This window comes from Rhinolophus sinicus, chromosome 1 (assembly GCF_057876585.1).
Source record: "Rhinolophus sinicus isolate RSI-liver-muscle chromosome 1, RSI-T2T, whole genome shotgun sequence".
Taxonomy (NCBI): domain Eukaryota; kingdom Metazoa; phylum Chordata; class Mammalia; order Chiroptera; family Rhinolophidae; genus Rhinolophus; species Rhinolophus sinicus.
Window position 1 is genome coordinate 64614719 of NC_142501.1, and position 18521 is coordinate 64633239.

At 40.8% G+C, this 18521-nt stretch overlaps 1 protein-coding gene across 1 annotated transcript in view; it reads left to right on the forward strand.

Moving 5' to 3' along the window:
- The first annotated feature begins 2518 nt into the window (after nt 1-2518).
- Nucleotides 2519-18521, forward strand: part of HMGA2 (high mobility group AT-hook 2) — a 134948-nt gene continuing 118945 nt past the window's right edge. Inside the window, exons 1-2 of the mRNA XM_074325456.2 lie at nt 2519-6602; nt 9156-9242. Of these exons, the coding sequence (XP_074181557.1) occupies nt 6492-6602; nt 9156-9242 (198 nt within the window). The 5' untranslated portion in view covers nt 2519-6491. The remainder of the gene's footprint in view (nt 6603-9155; nt 9243-18521) is intronic.

The following is an 18521-nucleotide window of genomic DNA, read 5'->3' on the forward strand; positions in this document are numbered from 1 at the left end:
CACAAACTTGGACTAATATGTCCCTGATTTCACTTCCACTCTTGCCAAGTTTAACAAGACATTTAATGTTTGTTCATTGCTCCAATTCAAACTCAGACGTTTTTGCCATAGCACACAAAAACATGCACCAATAATGAATGCCACTCAACAAGACACTGTCACACTTCAACATGAACACAGCTGTGAGACACTGATATACCAAGGTTATAGAACCTTACCGAGCTGTTTGTACAGTGCTTTCAATGTAAATGCACGGTGGCAAGTTCGCGAACTTAATTGTCAGACCTCGTGTATATATTTTAAAAAAACCTCCAAAATTTTAATGGCTTAAGAACAAAAACATTTATTTTACTCATAAATCTGATATTGGGGCAGGGCTCAGCAGGAGTTTCTCCACTGATCTACTTCACATCAGCTTCGGGTGGTTTGGAGATGAGTATTTGGGGACCAAGAATTATCTGAATGTGTAACTTCTCGCTACATGTCTCCAGCATGGTAGCTTTAGGAATACCAAGTTACCGAGATAGAGAGAAATAGAGATGATAGATAGATAGATAGATAGATAGATAGATAGATAGATAGATAGACAGACAGATAGATAGAGGAGAGATAGGGAGAGAGAAAAAGAGGGAAGGATGGAAAGCAATGCAAGATGATGTGTTTCCATGCTTCATTATAAGCCCAAAGAGACACAGTGGGTGGCTTTGTAGGTGTGGTGCAACCACTTGGGACATCTCCAGACAAACTGTACGTGTTAATTGTATTTTGGAAGAAGTCCATTGGATGGAGAAAAGAAAGGAAGTTTATCTGAGCAGATCCCTCCTGTATCAGTTTTCTATTGCTGCATAACAAATTCACCACAAACTTAATGACTTTAAAAATACCATTAAAATACCCCCCTATTAGCTCACAGATATGTAGGTCAGAAGTCAGGTATGGTATGGCTGGGTCCTGTGCTGGGAGTATTATAAGGCTGAAATCAAGGTGTTGCCCCAGCTGATTTCTCATCTGGAGGTTCTGGGGAAGATTCCACTTACAAGCTTATTCTTGTTGGCAGAATTCAGTTTCTTGTGGTTCCATAAATGTGGTCCCTGTTTCCTTGCTGGCTGTTAGCTTGGGGCTGCCCTCAGCTCCGAGAGGCTGCCCAGATCCTTTGCCATGAGATGTCTCTATCTTTGAGCCAACAATGTTAAGTCAAATGCTTGAGCTCCAAATCTCTAACTTCCTCCCCTAAAATCAGCTAGAGGAAAACTCTCTGCTTTAAAAGAATATGTATGTTTAGGTTGGTTCACCTGGATAATTTTGTTATCTTAAGGGCAACTGTACCATCTAAAATAACATAATCACAGGAGTAAAATTCATCATATGAGATTCCCAGGGACTATGCACAGCATGTACATAGCGGGGTGGGGGACAGGAAATCTTAGGGGCCATTTTAGCATTCTGCCCACTACACCTCCCATTCCGAAATCTGATTTAAAAGCCCATATTCCTTCTGCTATCCAAAGCTGCTTGCGAGTATATCTAGACCAAGATTGTTTGGGGCTAACAGTATAATATCAATGAATGAGAGATGGAAATGAAATTATTCTTCAGTTCTGCTTCCATGACTTTCATCAAAAAGAATGTTCTGTGAACCCTAGCACATATTGGGTACTCAAAAATATTTGTTGAATGAACTATGGATTGGATAGAGGAGAATAAATATTTGTAAGGGTAAATGAAAGGCTTAACATAAGAGGTAAATCAATTTTAAATGATTACCTAGCTGTTTCAAAAGAGATTCTTTCCAGTTCTGGATGAATTATATTCCCAAATTCTGAGAAAATAATAGGTGAAATTACTGCAAAACCAACTCCATATATGTTTCTGGAATGACTGAGTGGACAAATTCATTTTGTTTGATGATCCTTTATCTATGGAATGAGAAAAGCTGTCCACAACACGCCTTTCCCCACCAAACACCAAAATGTTAACTTGGCAGCAAATATTCTTGATTGGTGATATGTAGGGAAATTCTTAGAGATTCTTCCTCTTACATTGCATTAAATACTAAGTACATTTTAAAAGACATAACCTCTAAAATTGTGAATTTGAGCAGTACACATGAGTTCATGTTAAAACACTAGAAATATTTTTCAGAAATGTGTTTACCTTGCATTCTACTAATTTGTATATACTACTATACACACATATTTGTATATGTGTATATATATGCTATTCATTCTATTCCATAAATATTAATCATAACTTTTTTCTGTGACCCTACATTCACTTCCAAAATACCTGGTTATAATAATCCATTTAATTATGTATAAAATACATCCACGATTAATCCAACCAGTTATAATCTCAGAAAAATCCTTAAATTATTCTTTAATTTATGAATATATTGAAGTATGAATATTATGTGATAAAGTGCAATGTGAGAACCTCAATCCCTTCATCACAGATACATCTTCCTTTAGTCAAGAGAATTTTGAAGATATTTTAATATATGTAATGCTTTTCTCATTCTGTGGTACATTTGTAAGACGGTAACTTAATTAAGAGTAACTTTGTCATAGCAATAAATTAGTAAGTACCAAAAGTCTATTATAAACTGCATAACTGGCACAAAAAAGAGATGTTAAAAATACTACTTATTTCCAAGGAATCTACATACAATTTACATATAAACAGGACACAATTACAGAATAAGATATTATACATGTTTTGAAGGCTCTTAGAACTGGAAGAACTCTCATAGATTATACTGAACTTCCGTTTTAGAGATGAGGACACTGAGCTACAGAGAGAAATGATTTACCAAAGACCACAGAGCTGGTTTAGTAAAGTCGTAAAAGAACCCATGTCTCATAACTGTCGAAGTCAGTGTCATTTATACATGTTACACTGCAATCCACAGTAAGAAATAGACTTTACATACATATATCTCACTGATCTATGGTGCCATTGATTATAAAACACATCAGTATTACATATACCACTAAAATATAAAAGATACTGTTTAATGTGGGATAACACAGTGCTGAGGTACCCTGAACTCTAAGATACATTCCAATTTCCAAAATGTAAAAGGGTGAACAAAAGCATCTGAATACAAGTTTTACACACATGTACTATATAACTAAAACAAAGCTTTTACATGTGATATTATTTATTGCATTCTATTGTGTTAAACTTATGTTATGGGTCCATTGAATTAACTTACCACCCACTAATAAGCAGACCTGATCCAAACACTAAATCATGTATTGGATAATTAGAAACCTTTAACATATACAACCAAGGTGCTAACTGTTCAGTTTGATAGTAAGTACAGAAGAAAAAAAGAAATAAATTCATGTAGACAGAAACCACCTGGAAAGTTTTCAAATTAGAAATAAGAGTTCAGCCTTGAAATATGGTGAGATAAAAAAGAGGAAGTGAACAACTGAGCATCTTAAACTGGGGGGGAAAAATCCCTCAAATGTAAATGTAAAAAAATCCATTCTTTAAATTAAAATACAACCATTTAACTTAATAAAAATACGTAACATCATTTTAAAGTCTGAAGTAGCTTCCAAGATGAAGACAACTTTTAATGTCTTCCTAACAGAAAATATACAGAAACCTGAAGAAATTAAATATAAAACTGATTTAGACAAAACTTGATGCAATATTTTCCCCCTATTCTTCTTGTTATAAACTCAAAAGAGGTCAAATAGTCCGACAACTAAGTGACAGTGGCCTGAGAACACGTGGATGGACATTCTCCTAACTCCAATTGTTCTGTGCTTTTCTTAGAATGAAAGATTAATGCAAAAATAAAAATTTGGAATCCCCTCCTTGCCGGCCTCTGAGAAGATGAAAAAAAAAAAAAAAAATCCAGGAATATAATGGACCCAATAGGAAACTGGCTGGCTGAAATCCTCAATGATTTCTCTTACATTCACCGTCAGAATTTTATCTGTAGTCCTTGCAAAAAGGAAGCAAACAAAAACAAACCCAGAATCTCATTTTGCATGTGTATGTAAAATGTGCACACCACAGTGTGAATGTGATCACATTAACAAATGTACAAATTTGGCAGTTAGCAATGTCATTGTAATCGTTAGTACACGGAATTTCAAAGGCTTTGATGCAGATACCATCTTTCAGCCAAGCCGAGGCAGAAAACCTTAGGTTCCTGTTAGACCCCTCCCTCCCCAGTCAGCTGCTGGGCTCCATCCGGAGGGATGGGGACTCTCCCTCTGCATCACAGATAAGCGTTCCCAGACCCAGGAGAAACCTGGGTTTCTGCAGGGCACTCAACGTGCAGCTAAGTGTCCCAGCTCTGCAAAGGGCAGCTGGAAATGGATTTAAAATGGCAACGCGGACCAATCAGCGCCGCCTCGCCGAGACAGACATTTACACGCGCCTTCTCCACAGGCTCAGCGGAACCTGGCGGTGCCTAACTCCCTGCTTACGGATGTAAAGTAGGCGTTTTTATTCCACGGTGGTCTGTATTTTTTTGGGGAAAAAAAAATCTTCCTCGGGTGAAAGTTTTTATTTTGGAATTAGTGCAAAATAATTTTGGATTTGATGTGTGAAAATCTGAACCTAATTTTTTTTTTTAGTTTTCTGTTATTCAAGGATGAAAAGAGGTACATTTTAAAATGTAACTCCACCTTTTTAAAACGGACTACGGTCATTATGGTGTTCACATAACTATGAAACAGCCCAAGCTATAAAATTAGGACTTGGCAGAAAGGGAGTTCCTAGGGAGAAGGTTAAATCGAGGTAAATTGAAGGGAGAGTTGGACAGTTGGCGCAATTGTGGTGTTAGAAAGCTTACGAGGTCCCCGCGCGGGGCAACCCCTCTACCCTGCGTACTTTGGAACCGGGGTGCATAGCGCCAGACGGGGCTGGGGGGAGACTTCTCGTCGCCTCTAATCTTTCCCGGAGAAAAAAATTTCAATGAAGAGGCTGGCGCGCTCCGCGTGCGTGTGTGCACATTGTTTGCACGTGTGCATGTATCTGTGAATGTACGTGTACACCTCGGTGCATGTAAGTGCGCGCATGTTTGTTTACGTGTATTTATGCATGTATGCATGTGCCGTGCGAGTGTGCCCGTGTACTTGATTTCACGTCTCGGTGTGTGTGTGCTCGCGCCGGGTCGTGCCATCTGGAATGAGGGCATTCCGAGGCAGAGCAGAGCTTCCGCGGGCCCACTGCTACTCCTCTTCAGTCCCTTTCCACTCATAGGGAGCTAGAACTCCGCCGCGCGTGCAGCTAGACGCTTCCTACAGAATGCCGGCTCCGCGACGTGGAGGTGCAGGTAAAGGTCAAACCCCTAAACGCGGCTCTGGGACGGTCACATTCCCGCGCCTTCCTAGGACAACCGCCCAGGGGCGACCTCGGGCGGCGGGCGGGGCGAGGCCGGCAGCGAGCCGGCTCGGGATCCCTGGCCTGTCCCTTTAACCCCGCCGCCGGGCGGGAGCACGTGAGCGGGGCTCCGGGTGGCACCCGGGCGCCGCCGCCGTCGAGGCAGTTGTATTGCGAACGCTGCCTCTGGCCCGCGGCCAGGCGCCTTGGCTCGACGGTCCGCCTGGCCTCCCTCCTCCTCATACTTTTCCTCCAGCGCAGCCCCCTCCCCTTTATCCGCCCACGATTAGAGGTGGGCACTCCCCCCCACCCCGCCACCCCCTCCCCAAGCACACACACACTCATCCCACTTGAATCCAGGGGCAGGAACTCAGAAAACTTCCAGCCCGGGCAGCGCGCACTTGGTGCCGGACGCAGGAGCGAGCAGCGGGTCCCCCTCCGACTCTCTGGTGCCGCTGCCTCCTGCTCCCGCCACCCTAGGAGGCGCGGTGCCACCCACGGCTCGTTCCCTGCCTGTGCTCAGTGCCCGACCCTATTCCGGCAGAACCTCCCCATCCTCCTTTTGCTTTCCGACTGCCCAAGGCGCTATTTGTTTTCTCTTTCTTTCTCTTTCTTGCTCTGCGAGCGCGGAGCGGGGGGAAGAGGAGGAGGCATTCTCTCCCCGCCTAACATTTCAAGGGACACAATTCACTCCGAGTCTCTTCCCTTTCCAAGCCGTTCCCGAAGTGCTCCCGGTGACCGCAACTCCTGACCCCACACCGGGAGGGGAGCCTCCCGACTTCGAACCCTCTTTTGCTTCTCCTTCGCCTCCCTCCGCCTCCTCTCGCTACCTCCGCCGCCGCCGCCACCTCCACCTCCGGCACCCACCCACCGCTGCCGCCGCCACCAGCAGCGCCTCCTTCTCTCTCCTCCTCCTCCTCCCCTCTTCTCTCTTTTTGGCAGCCGCTGGACGTCCGGTGTGGATGGTGGCAGCGGCGGCAGCTTAAGCAGCAGCAGCCCTCGCAGCAAGCCGGCTCTCGCTCACCCTGCCTCATTCTCCAGCCCTATCACCCACTCTCCCGAAAGGTGCTGGGCCGATTGGGGGCAGCTGAAGCGAAGCGGCTGCAGCGGCGGTAGCACCGGCGGCGGCAGCGGGAGGCAGGATGAGCGCACGCGGTGAAGGCGCGGGGCAGCCGTCCACTTCAGCCCAGGGACAACCTGCCGCCCCGGCGCCTCAGAAGAGAGGACGCGGCCGACCCAGGAAGCAGCAGCAAGTCAGTACGCGGGCGGGGTGGGGGCACCAGCCCACCTCCGCTCCCTCTGCGGGTCCTGGCGACGCGCAGCCCCCCCAGCGCGGGAGTCCAGTCGCCGCGGCCGCCGCACGCTGCCGGCCGGTTAGGGGGTGGGGGCGGGATGCGGAGTCCCTGTCGCCAGTGCGCGGCCGAGCCCCGGGGCGGGGAGGTGGGGAGCCGTGGCGGGCGGCCGGGTGGAGGCGGGAGGTGGGGTCCGGCGAAGCGCGTCCTCGGACTTTCGCTATTGTGCACGGCCCTGAGTGGCGCGGTGGCTCCTGGTGATTGGAAGCGGCCGGGGTCGGACAATCCAGGGCTCGCCAAGACGCTTTCCTAGCCGCCTTGCAATTGCCTCAGGGGAAGGAAGTGCCGGGGGGCAGGAGTGCTCTGCGAGGCAGAGTCGGAGGGGCTGAAGTCCCGGGGGCCGTTGGCTCTGTCTCCCGCCAACCGGGGCTGCTTGCGGGCCCGGGTCTGGCACGCCGCAGCCGCCCCCTTGGCGCCCTCCCCAAGTTCTCGGTTGCCGGAGACTCGCGCCTTCCCGACAAAGACCTCGTGGGCCCGCCAGGTCCTCTTAGGTGTTCCGGGGAAGGGGCTGCAGGAGAGCCTGGGTCCGCGTAGGACGGGATTAGCTCGTTTGGCCAAGGGCGCGATGGAAAGTAGTGTCCCGGAGGGTGCACCGTAGCTAGGGTCATTTCCTCGCCAGGAGCCCAGTCCCCTTTTTGCCCCTGGATCCTGCGCCTCAGAACTGCAGACATTAAGTGTACTACTCCCGGGCCATTGGCTGGGGGTTGGGAGGGGACGATTGAGGGGCGCCCGGGACCCCGCGGAGTGGAGGGTTTTGTCTGCGGATGCAACCAATTAAGCGTGCAGCCGGCGCCTGTAGAGCTGCGCGCAGCGCCCAGGGCGGGGGGTTTTGTTCGCTGCAATTTCCAAGCCTTGGCGGGCAGGACTAGAGAGGGACATGTCTAGAGAGAACATTTAAACTCCGCTTCCGCGGGCTTTAAAACTTCTCCTTGGTTCCTTAGACTGAAAGCGCTTCCTTCATGGCAAATACGAAAATTATCCTAGAATCCCAAAGCTGCCCGAGAGCAAGGTGGGGAAATCGAACAATGTTTGCTCTCCAGCGCGTTTCGGAAAAACGTAGAGGGTTATACCTTTTTGAAATCATCAAAGGAAACAAGCCCATCTAGAGGCCCCTGAGTTTTCCCGCTCTGCCCGAGCGACACTTTATACCGCGTTAGGATCCTGTTTTACACCTCCCAGGAAGTCTCTGCCCTTCCCCCCTCCCTTGTTTCCCACCCGCCACCCAGCTCTCTCTAGTTCTTCTAATTGCCTCCCACCTCCAAAAAACAATCCAAAAGAAATTGCAGTGGGGTCTGGAGGTGACTGGAGGTTTTACCTTTGAGTTAAGTCAGAGTTCACAAAGAAAAGAAAATGTGTCTCCGATGTGTTTGCTCCGGATGTGCCCACCGGCGCTAGTGGTCCCACAGAAGCTTTCAGGAACCTTCCCTAGATTCTCTAAATAGGATGTGAATTTTCTTTGAAGACTTTCATGAGTTTAATTATTCTCGTTTAATCACCAAGTCTCAATGAAATGTAAATTTATGATTCACTGGATAAATATTTAGGAACTGGAATATTAATCATTGCATTCTCTTAACCACTTGAGTATTTACTACTTGGCATAGAAGCCATTTAAAGTTTTGCTAAACCTATTGATAGTTTCAATTTCTCCTTCTCAGACACTTCCATTCCTTCTCACCTTTCCCCCCTTTTAGTTTTCTCCAGTTCACTCCGATGGTTTTCTCAAAAGAAAGTTTTGGAGAAATTGTTCATTTTTATCAAAAGGCATTTAAGTTTAGACTACAGACATTGGCTGCATCTCCAAAAGGAAGTGGAGAATTGAAGCAATTATCTAGATAATTCAAGCAAAACCTCCCACAACAGATTTACCATAATTATTTGGAAATTTAAAGGAGAATAGAGTTATTTTGAGTTGAAGAACTTGGATAATCACTCCAATATTTCACTCAACGTGTTGATTGAGCCCTAATTGACCCACAGTACAGATATATAGAGATGATTAAAAACCATCTTTTCAATAGGGATGATTGTTGAAATATTTATGATGTTAGCTTCGTATTTCTGTTTGAAATGCTAGTACAATGGCTAGTAGTATTTGTGTAAAATGCTCACTATTTCTATGATTTGCCAAATGCATAACCATGCAACTTTTTCACCTTAAAAATGTATGACTTTCTTTCCAAAACATGCAAACTTGTGGCCCTTTGTTGCCTTTGCAGTGTTGAACTAGAATCTAGTTTTCATACGTAAAATACAATTTCCTCTTTGAACTTTTGGATTAAAATATAGTTATTTTCCCTTTCTGTAATTGTAAACTGTACCATCATCACCATTTATGCTTGACCTGAATGTGTTCCAACAGCTCAGTACATGCAGAAAACGTAACTATAGAGTCAGGGTCAATTCTTATGCAGATATTCTTGCCACAACAGCATTTTTTTTCTCCACAATTAGGAGCCAACTGGTGAGCCCTCTCCTAAGAGACCAAGGGGAAGACCCAAAGGCAGCAAAAACAAGAGTCCCTCCAAAGCAGCTCAAAAGGTGAGATTTCTTAAGTCCTCCCAACTTTCTGAAGGACCTCAGGAACATCTCTGTAATTTTACCAACTGGGTAACCCAAGACTCATTTCCTACCTTTAATATTAGCAAGATTTCTAAGCAGAGGCTTAGCATAATAAGTCCATGAAGATGCTTCAGTGTTGTTTTAAACAAACAATCACCAAATAATAGGAAACTTAAAACAGGGGTGGGAGGGTGAGGAGGGGGAGTGCAGAATGACACAATCAAGATTTGGGCCACTGGTGAAATAGTTAAATACAAATCAAAACTATAGATTTTGCAGTTTCCTTTAAAAATAATGAAGATTAATTTACTTTGTGCTTATTTGCAAGACTACTGCAGACCCAAACCTCCCTATTAAAGTTAAGTACTTGCCAAATAGTGATAATTAGAAGTAAATCCAATATGGGATACTGGAAAACATTTATGAATTTCACAGCTTTAAATGTGATGATAAAATATACTTGTTTGTTTACAATAAGCATGCAGTATAATGTATTATCTCTCAAAAAGCCTTTCCATCAGGTGATATGGAAATGCTCTATATGGGACAATGAGAAGTTTTTTAAAACAAATATTTGACTCATTTATTACATATTTTTGAGCAGGATAAAATCTAGTCAAGTATAACTTCCACTGTTTCTCTTTATAAATTTTAAATTGCAGTGTAAAATAATTTCATGTTTGTTGTATTTGAGCTAGCAAACAGGAAATAGCTCAGGGTCAATGCATATAAAGAGAAGTGAAGGTGACTATAAAATTCACATTTTTTAGCTTTATAAATAAATCTGAAAAAAAAATCTGTGTTTTACCTGTAGGTTGGTATATTAGTTAAAAACAAAAGTTCAAAATTCAGAAGTAAATTTTGATACATCTTTTGAGTAGATTTGAGTATACTATGTACAGTATTTGTTAAAAAGGACTATATGCTCATTTTTGGGGGATTAATGTTTTATGTGGCTTTCTCTGTGATTATGTGCACTAACCATATTATATGTGATGGTTTTCAGTGTTGTCAACTGCCATAGCAACCAGTGATACATACAAAGTTATTTAGAGTATAACTATGAGTTCTTGTCTGGTTTATTTCAACAGTCTTGCACAGAGTGGAAGAAGTAGATTTCTAATATATTTAAATATAACTGCTTCTCAGAATGAAGATTTATAACTCAACATTTAATCAGTAAACTTTAAAGTAGCTCTAAATTACCTTGTCATTTAAAAGTGACACTATATAGTCTTATATTCCTGACATGAATACTTTCTGTTACATTTTACCTAATTTATTAAATTAACTAACAAGGGCTAATTTAACAAAGGAGGGTTTCTTTTTTGTTTTTGTTTTTTGTGGGTTTTTTTTTTTGTTGCGTAGTTTGTGATTTACCTAACTTAATTTTACTCTAATGAGATGGCAAAGGAGTATCTTGGTAGATAGCTAAGAACCGTTTAAACTATGATGTAATTGCTCTGAAAAATGCATCATTATAACATATCATCGTAAATAATTTATTTAAAATTCAATACAAAAAAGAGAGAAGAAATTATCTTTCACATTTCTCTGCATTATACTACTTTGAATGAGTAAAGAGATGCCTTCCATCACCTTCTTTCATTTTTAACAGTTTACCACTGACAAAATCTTTATTGACAAGGAAAGGTGAGACTTGTGCCTAATTTACCACCTGAAGCAAAATATCAAAAAAGTTGATCTCTTTACAAGTAAGGTTGGATTTATTTGTAGTTACTTTAATAATAGGCATTTACAATGACTGTTCCAAGCTACTCATCTCTTTGATAGTTCTCCATGTGTATGCATACATCTTACAACTTCTAAAACAGAAGTAGGCTTTCTCTTTCCCAAAGAGATCTGTCCTTGAAATCTTTCATTCTTCCAGACAGAATTATATCACACAATTCTGTTATAAAAGTACCCCTTTTCATAAAAGTGAATAAATATATTTGTCCATAACATGACTGTTATATTTCTTCAGTTTTATAAATTACGCTTCACTTGGAGAAGATAATACTTTGCAAAACAATGAATGACATTGATGAATTGTTCATGGCATGTATACACTTAAGGTATTTTCACTTTCAGATCAGTATTTATTGAGTTTGCTACTACCCGATACAAACATGATTCTCAAACATATATTTGTTTAACAAACATATATTGTATTCTAACAAAATGTATGTTTGTTAGGATTTTGAAAAGCAAGCTTTTTTGGAAAAAGTTATATTGTTCATAACATGTAGGATAAACATACCCTGCTAGACTGACCAGAGTAGATATGAGAAGTCTTCCATGATTAATAAATTGGGTATTCTCCTGAAAACTCAGACTCATCAAAATGAAAAATATATAACAAAAACTGGTAAGTATATAGGAGAATAGAAATGTAAAATTAGACAAGATCAGTGTATACTGGAATCTTGATGATGTTGTGTGTTTAAACTTTCTTGCTGCTTGGAGTTTCTTTCTCACAAAGTTTATGTTTGGTCTCAGTAACTGGCCTTGGGGCTTTTGACAACAAAACTGCTTGTTGGAAAATTAGCAATGTGAAGCTTGACAGTGCATACAGAATGTTGCAAGACCAAGGGCTTAAATTAGCAATCACTTTAATTTCAGGCCATAATCAATATAAAATTGATCTGTATAGTATATAAAAAATTTATTAAAAACACAATTTGTTATGCTTAGAACTTTTGGAAGAGTATAGAAGAGAATAGCTTAGAACTATTCTCCAATCTGCTTGTATTCCACTACTGACAAATGCCCATGGATGATCATTATGTAATTCTAGTCACTTCTGAGAACACCAATCTGAGTGCTTACAATTTGTCCCTGAACCAGTTTCATATTGTTGTCTTAACAAAAGAAACCAGAAGTTAATATTTTCCTGAATAAATAATTTTTTTCGTGTGTGTGTGTGTGTGTGTGTGTTGACCCTTTTATTTATGTTTTAGTTTTAGTATATCTGTGACCAGTTACCTCTTAATTCCTTTTTGTTTTGTTTCGTTTTCCTCTCATGTTTGTGCCTGATGGAAATATTTTGTATTTTCACATTTCCCAGGTGGGGAGAGAAGAAAGATATCACCTCCTTTATGGTTGGCTTACGGTTTTTGTTGTAGCTTTTTAATCATGAGAGAATACTAGAAGGGTCGTCATTAATTCTCCAGAATTTAAGGTTACAAATCAAATTAAATCTCAAGCCAATACTCATTCAGGCACTTTTAGGAACAAAAGCTTTTTTAGATTGAATTAAATTTTCATAGAAGGAAATTACATACAAAAAAGATTTCATGTGTGAGAGAGCCCTACTTTATCATGTCATAGATTTGCCTGAACTTAACTTTTGATTTTAGGTGTCGTGACCAGACCTAGTGAGCAAAGGGCAGAATGAAAATATCTAGGTAAAGGATGTATATAATTCAAATAATGTGTTCAGGCAAGCATTTAATTTGTATATTCCATTTGCTTGTACAAAGAAGGCCTGATATTAATTGAATACTATCAAGGCAGATTTATGCTCCTTCTAATCACATTCCTAGAAATGTGGTTGATTTTTCATAAATAGATGACTAGCACCAACCATAGATGTTTTAGGACGAGAGAATGTGGGTTTTACTTATCATTTCAGATAAATGTTAGAACACAGATGCTGAGTGAGGACAGGATATTTTTTCAGAATATAGTAGCCTAAACTGAAGAGAGTAACCAAAGGCATCGTTATAGGTAAGTTAGAGAAAGACAGTATTGGAAGTTGTCATACAATTCCAGCCTATGGCTTCTATGTTACTACTATGATTTAGTTTGATGCCTCTGTGTTATAATGGGCAGGTAATTTCCACTGAGATCCAAAGCCCTATTTGAGTCTACAAATGAATCCAGGCAGGTAGAGTTAAGTAAAGCCTTGTTGCTGTCTCCATTAGCTTGAAATTTTAGGCTGACTTATCTAAGCAATTGACTCATTTTTTTTTTTTCACTTCATTTTGCCAGGGAGGAGCAAGCCTTAATGCATCAGTAAATTCTGGCAATACGAGTCATCATGGACGATGATCCAAAGATAGGAGATTCCAGTACATTTGAATTACTTGATGAAGTAACTTTATTTCAAGGGAACCATAGTTCTCATTCTCTGGAAGCTATCATTCTTCCCAACTTTTTCATCAAAAGCTCTTCATTACTTTAACTGACCCACAAACCCTGGCTCGTTTTTATCGCAAAGTTTCAACAGATCATTTGGCTAAGAAGTTAGAACATAGCAGATTGATATTATGTTGCATTTCAGTTCTCCGGAGAATAGATGGATGCTGAAGAGCATTTTATGTCAGTCAAGTCATTCAGACCTATCTTATCTTGCTGGTTGACTTTCTGCGATTTCCAGAGCTCACCTTGGAATCACATAGCTTGGCACAAGGCTGGAACAATGGATTTCACTATTTTAGATTCTGAAGTTTTTAGTTAATGAATTTCTGTTCTGCCAACCAGAAAGAAAAGGTGAATGGAGAACTTATTATATTTTAGGCTATTGTTCCATTCTGTATTGCATTAATACACTGAACCATTTTGAGTGGCTTTTTCTAATTGATTTAGCGAGTAGTAGTACAATCATTCTCTTTTCTCCAGGATAACGTGTGGGGCCGTTTGCTCAGAAGGTAACCCCCATGAACTCTTCTTGTATCATTGCTATTGAGTTTTCTGATTACAAAAGAGATAGAGGGACAGTTTAAAGGAGGAGAGTTATAAACTTTGAAAATTGCTTTTCCTGTCATTTTGGCCTTGGCGTTAGTGCTTGTATAGGTGAAGACAGTGGCATATAGATAATAGCATGGGAGTTGACAGTGAGTGCTTCCTTGAGTATATTGAGTACAAACTCCAATGGATGATAGAATTTACTTATATTTCCTACTAGAAAATAGAGTGATGGCAAACTTGTAACATCTTTTTAAGACTAAAAATGGTTGCACTTAAAATTTGGAAACCCATAGAACTGGATTATCAAAAAGGTAAAATGAGAGTTACTCAATGCTTAGTCTGATTGATTAGCCCAGTTGCTTTTGATGCCAGTGCACATTGATTTACAGTTTATATTTGTTAAAGGACAACTGAAAGAACTAAAATATGGCTTTCTAAACTTTGGATAGTTGGCTCCATATGCTCTTAAGTCTGCAGGTCTTAATCTTAAAATATCTGTACATCCATCTCTCCATCTCTCCATCCATCCATCCATCCATCCATCTCTCCATCTCTCCATCCACCCACCCACCCACCCACCCACATATACATAGAGATACATGAAAACAAAACAAGGTACTATTATGCACAAATATTTTTCTAGCTCTTTTTTTGGGGGGAGGGAGGTGCAGATGCACTGATTGAGTATAGGTGGGGGAGGTCTGTCTTTCATGCATTATCACAGTACCTATAAAATAGGAGAGCATTTAGAATAGCAAAAATTACTAGCTATCTAAATTTGACCCAGAAGTCAGAACTGGATAATTCTCTTGGTTCCCAATCTCAGCTCTTGTCCATGTCTTTATAGGAAACTTGGAAATGTCTTGCTTTTAACTACTTTGTTTCACATACTAGAAAGTTTTGATTTTTAAAAATTTGCCCATGGCTATCTTATTTTATATGGGAATATCTCCCAGAAGAACAGACCCTTTATTGCCTTGCAATCAGATTGGGTCTCAGTTCCACTGCTTATGAATGTGGGCAGATCGCTTAATCTCCCATTTGTGAAACGGGGGAGTACTAGCTGCCCTCCTTAAGTAAGATGATGCTCAGAAGGTTACTGTGGAAACTCAAAGAATTGGGAGGTATTTTTTTTTTATGATTATTGTTAGTTTCAGGTGTACAAAACAGTGTAATAGTTAGACATTTCACCCCTCACAAAGTGATAACCCCCAATCTATTGCCTCTCTGACATCATATAACTATTACAATTCCATTGACTCTATTCCTTATGCTGTACACCATGTCCTGTGACTATATATATATTAAATTATAGTTGACGTACAATATTATTCAACTTCAGCTTCAGGTGTACAGTGCAGTGGTCAGGCATCGACACCGTCCATGAAGTGGTCTCCCTAATAAGACATGTGCCCATCTGACACCCTACAAAATCTTTACAACATTATTGATTATATTCCCGAAACTGTCTTTCATATCCCCGTGGCAATATTGTAGTTACCAATTTATGCTGCCTAATCCCTTCCCCTTCTTCCTCATCCCCACTCCCCTCCCATCTAGCAACCATCAGGTTTTCGTGAGATATCTTTTTTTAAGGGTAACATTTTAAAGTGTGAGAGAGAGAAGAAATCACATTTGAATACTTACTAAATGCCGTCGCTTTTGTCAGACACTTTACATACATATTAGCTCCTTTAATGACCAAAGGTAGGCATTTTGGTCTTCATTGCACAAATGAGAAACTGATTCAGAGATGTAAATGGTGACATGTCCAGTGTTCAACTCCAGCACATGGTGGCACCTGGGTTTGAATTCAAATCTCATTCTAAAGCTTAGGATCTTTCCACTACTATGTGCTGTCAAATATTTTGTAAAATATTTGCTACAAGGTAGATGGTTATCTTCAGTAACCTGAAATGCAGGTTGGAAATTAGATTTTCAGAAACCTTTGGAGGGCCGTTCTGTACAAGCTTATAAGGGCCTGGAAATGTGTTTCTACTGCAGCTTGTACCCACAGAATCTGGCCATCAAATAAACCACAGGGCTATGCCTTTGGAGATTATAACATATCCAGAAGTTTTCTTATTTGTTAAGTAAGGGGCTAGATGACATGCTCCCAAAAGTCCTACTCAGAAGTCCCACCAAGCTGTAGAATTCTGATAGCAGGAGGAAAACAAGACACACGTGTGGTCTAAACACGTTTCTTTCTTTCCTTCCTTCATTCAGTAAAGATATAGTAAGCATATCTTGTGTACCAGGCACTAATGTGAAGCACTTTCAAGTTCAGGAGTTGTATTTCCTAGATAAATGTCCTTTCTTAATTTTTTAGTCCAGAGTACATTTAAGAGCCTGGAGTATCAGAACTTCTTAGAGAAAGAAATAATTATATTTCCCATTTAACTTTCCTCTCAGGCCTCAGCCCTCAAGAACTTGCTTCTAAACATATAAAATTAAAGATACAGTACTGAAGCTAAACTTTAAAAAAAGACAAAAATATGAATGAAGACAAAGAAGAAATAACACTTTTCATAAAATATGATACGAGAACTGCAAATATTAATATAACAGAGCTGGTCATAGTTTGAAATTTCAGTTCTTGCAAATGTGGAATTCCCATCCTCTCTCCCTTTCCTCACCCCCACCCACTGACAAGCAGGAAATAGTTAATGAGTTTTTTCGTCTCAATTATGCATGAGTTTGGTATAGAACTAAATTCCACACTGGTGAAGGAAAAGCAAATATACACCTCCACAGTCTTGCATGTTTTAAGATATTAAAACAAGCTTCCCAAATGTTTTGTCTTCTATTGAAAAATAATATCCTGAAGAGCGTTAAACACAGGAAAAAAAGTTAAAACTTATGTTTTCCAATATGTAAAAAAACCAGGATCTGTGCTGGTTTATAAACTAAAATCCTAACTTGTTTTGCAGCTTTTGTGAAGTTTGATCAGAATGATTAAATAATGTGGGTTTTAAAGAACAATGCCAACCTCCCAGATCGATGCCACACAGCACACAGCTAATGTGTTTCTTCTAGATGTGGTCTCAGAAGAGGGTTTCGGTTTACATGTAACACTGACCTGAAGACCAACGAGCAAGTTTGCTTTTAACAAGTCCAAGTGATAATCGTGATATTTTGCCCTTTAGTTAATGGTGCAAATTTTGTTTTTGAATAGGCTTTTTGTAAATGAGATGCTCATTTTAAAGTCCTCTTATTTGCAGGGCTTTCTCTCTCTCTTTGAGAGATTTGCTTTCTCTGACTTGGAAATGCAGCGAAACCCTTTTCGAAAACAACCCTCTCTTCAACAGATTTTAGATATGTACACCCAGATCACATCATGGCCCCTGAAACAGAACAGCTGTACAGAGAAAGCCAGGTGTAGGTAGCACTGTTAGCCTTTAAGGTCAGCCTTAAAGCCTGCTCGCCTCCTCCTCTCAACCCCACCTATCATCCCACGCTCGTTAGAAAGGATTTCTGTCTTCCATGTTTGTGTAGTTTACAACTGGGTAAACTGTACAGACTTCAGTTGCTTCCGAAGACTAAATCAGACACTGCTTCTGTATAAGGGGATTTTGTACTTGTATACCCGAGTATGGTCCTAGCCACAGGGTTTCTTAAAAGCGGCATTCTAAAGATGACAGGTGAGTGTAATGGAATGTTTGCATTGACTGAACCTTCTTTGAGATTGGAATAACCTGAAGGAAAACTCCGTTTAAGAGTTCCATCTTGTTAGGAGTAAAAGAACATTTCTTGAGCACCTCATTTACTGCGGGTGCCTCACTCTTCACAGGAGGCATTAGCTCCCTTTCACAGAGGAAATCAAATTAGGGTTTTCAGGGACCTGCCCGTAGTCATAAAGCTAAAATGTCAGACCAGGGATTTGAATCTAAGCTTTCCAAAATGGAGCCTGTATTCCTCTTAAGACTCCTCCCTCCCTCCCTGAGACAACTCTCAGAGGTTGTGATTCACTGGGCACTCCTGGCTTTCACTTAATTTAATTCATGCCCTTAATGACTGAAGTTAAGACATTGCCACTAACCTGTGACAATAAATGATTTCTTTGTGGAGCTATTGAATAGTAAACAACGATTCAGACTGCCCAATCTGATGGTTAGGTTTCCTTCTGTTCTGGGAAATGAGCAGCCTCAGTGTCAATATTAGTTAGCTAAAATGATGCCTTATGGTAGCAAATGTGTGTATACTAAGGAAAGGTAGTAGCACTAGGAGGGTAGGAGCCCAGTTACAGCCCAACAGAACTGGGTTCAAATCCCATTTACCAGCTTGGTGTATAACCTTGAGTTATTTACCTCACCCCGAAGGCTTGGATGCTCATCTGCAAAATAAGAGGAATAATAACACCTACCTTTTGTAAGGCTGTTGTGAGGATTCAAACCACACATGCGAATGACAGCCCAGTGTCTGGGGCATTTTAAATGCTCAATAAATGTGAACTAACAATTATACAGAGTTTGGGTTAATTCATGGGGCCTATTGGATAGTAATGTCAGGCCAGGGAGATTTTATTTGGTGAGAAATGTGGCCCATTTTGTCTAGCTAGCTAGC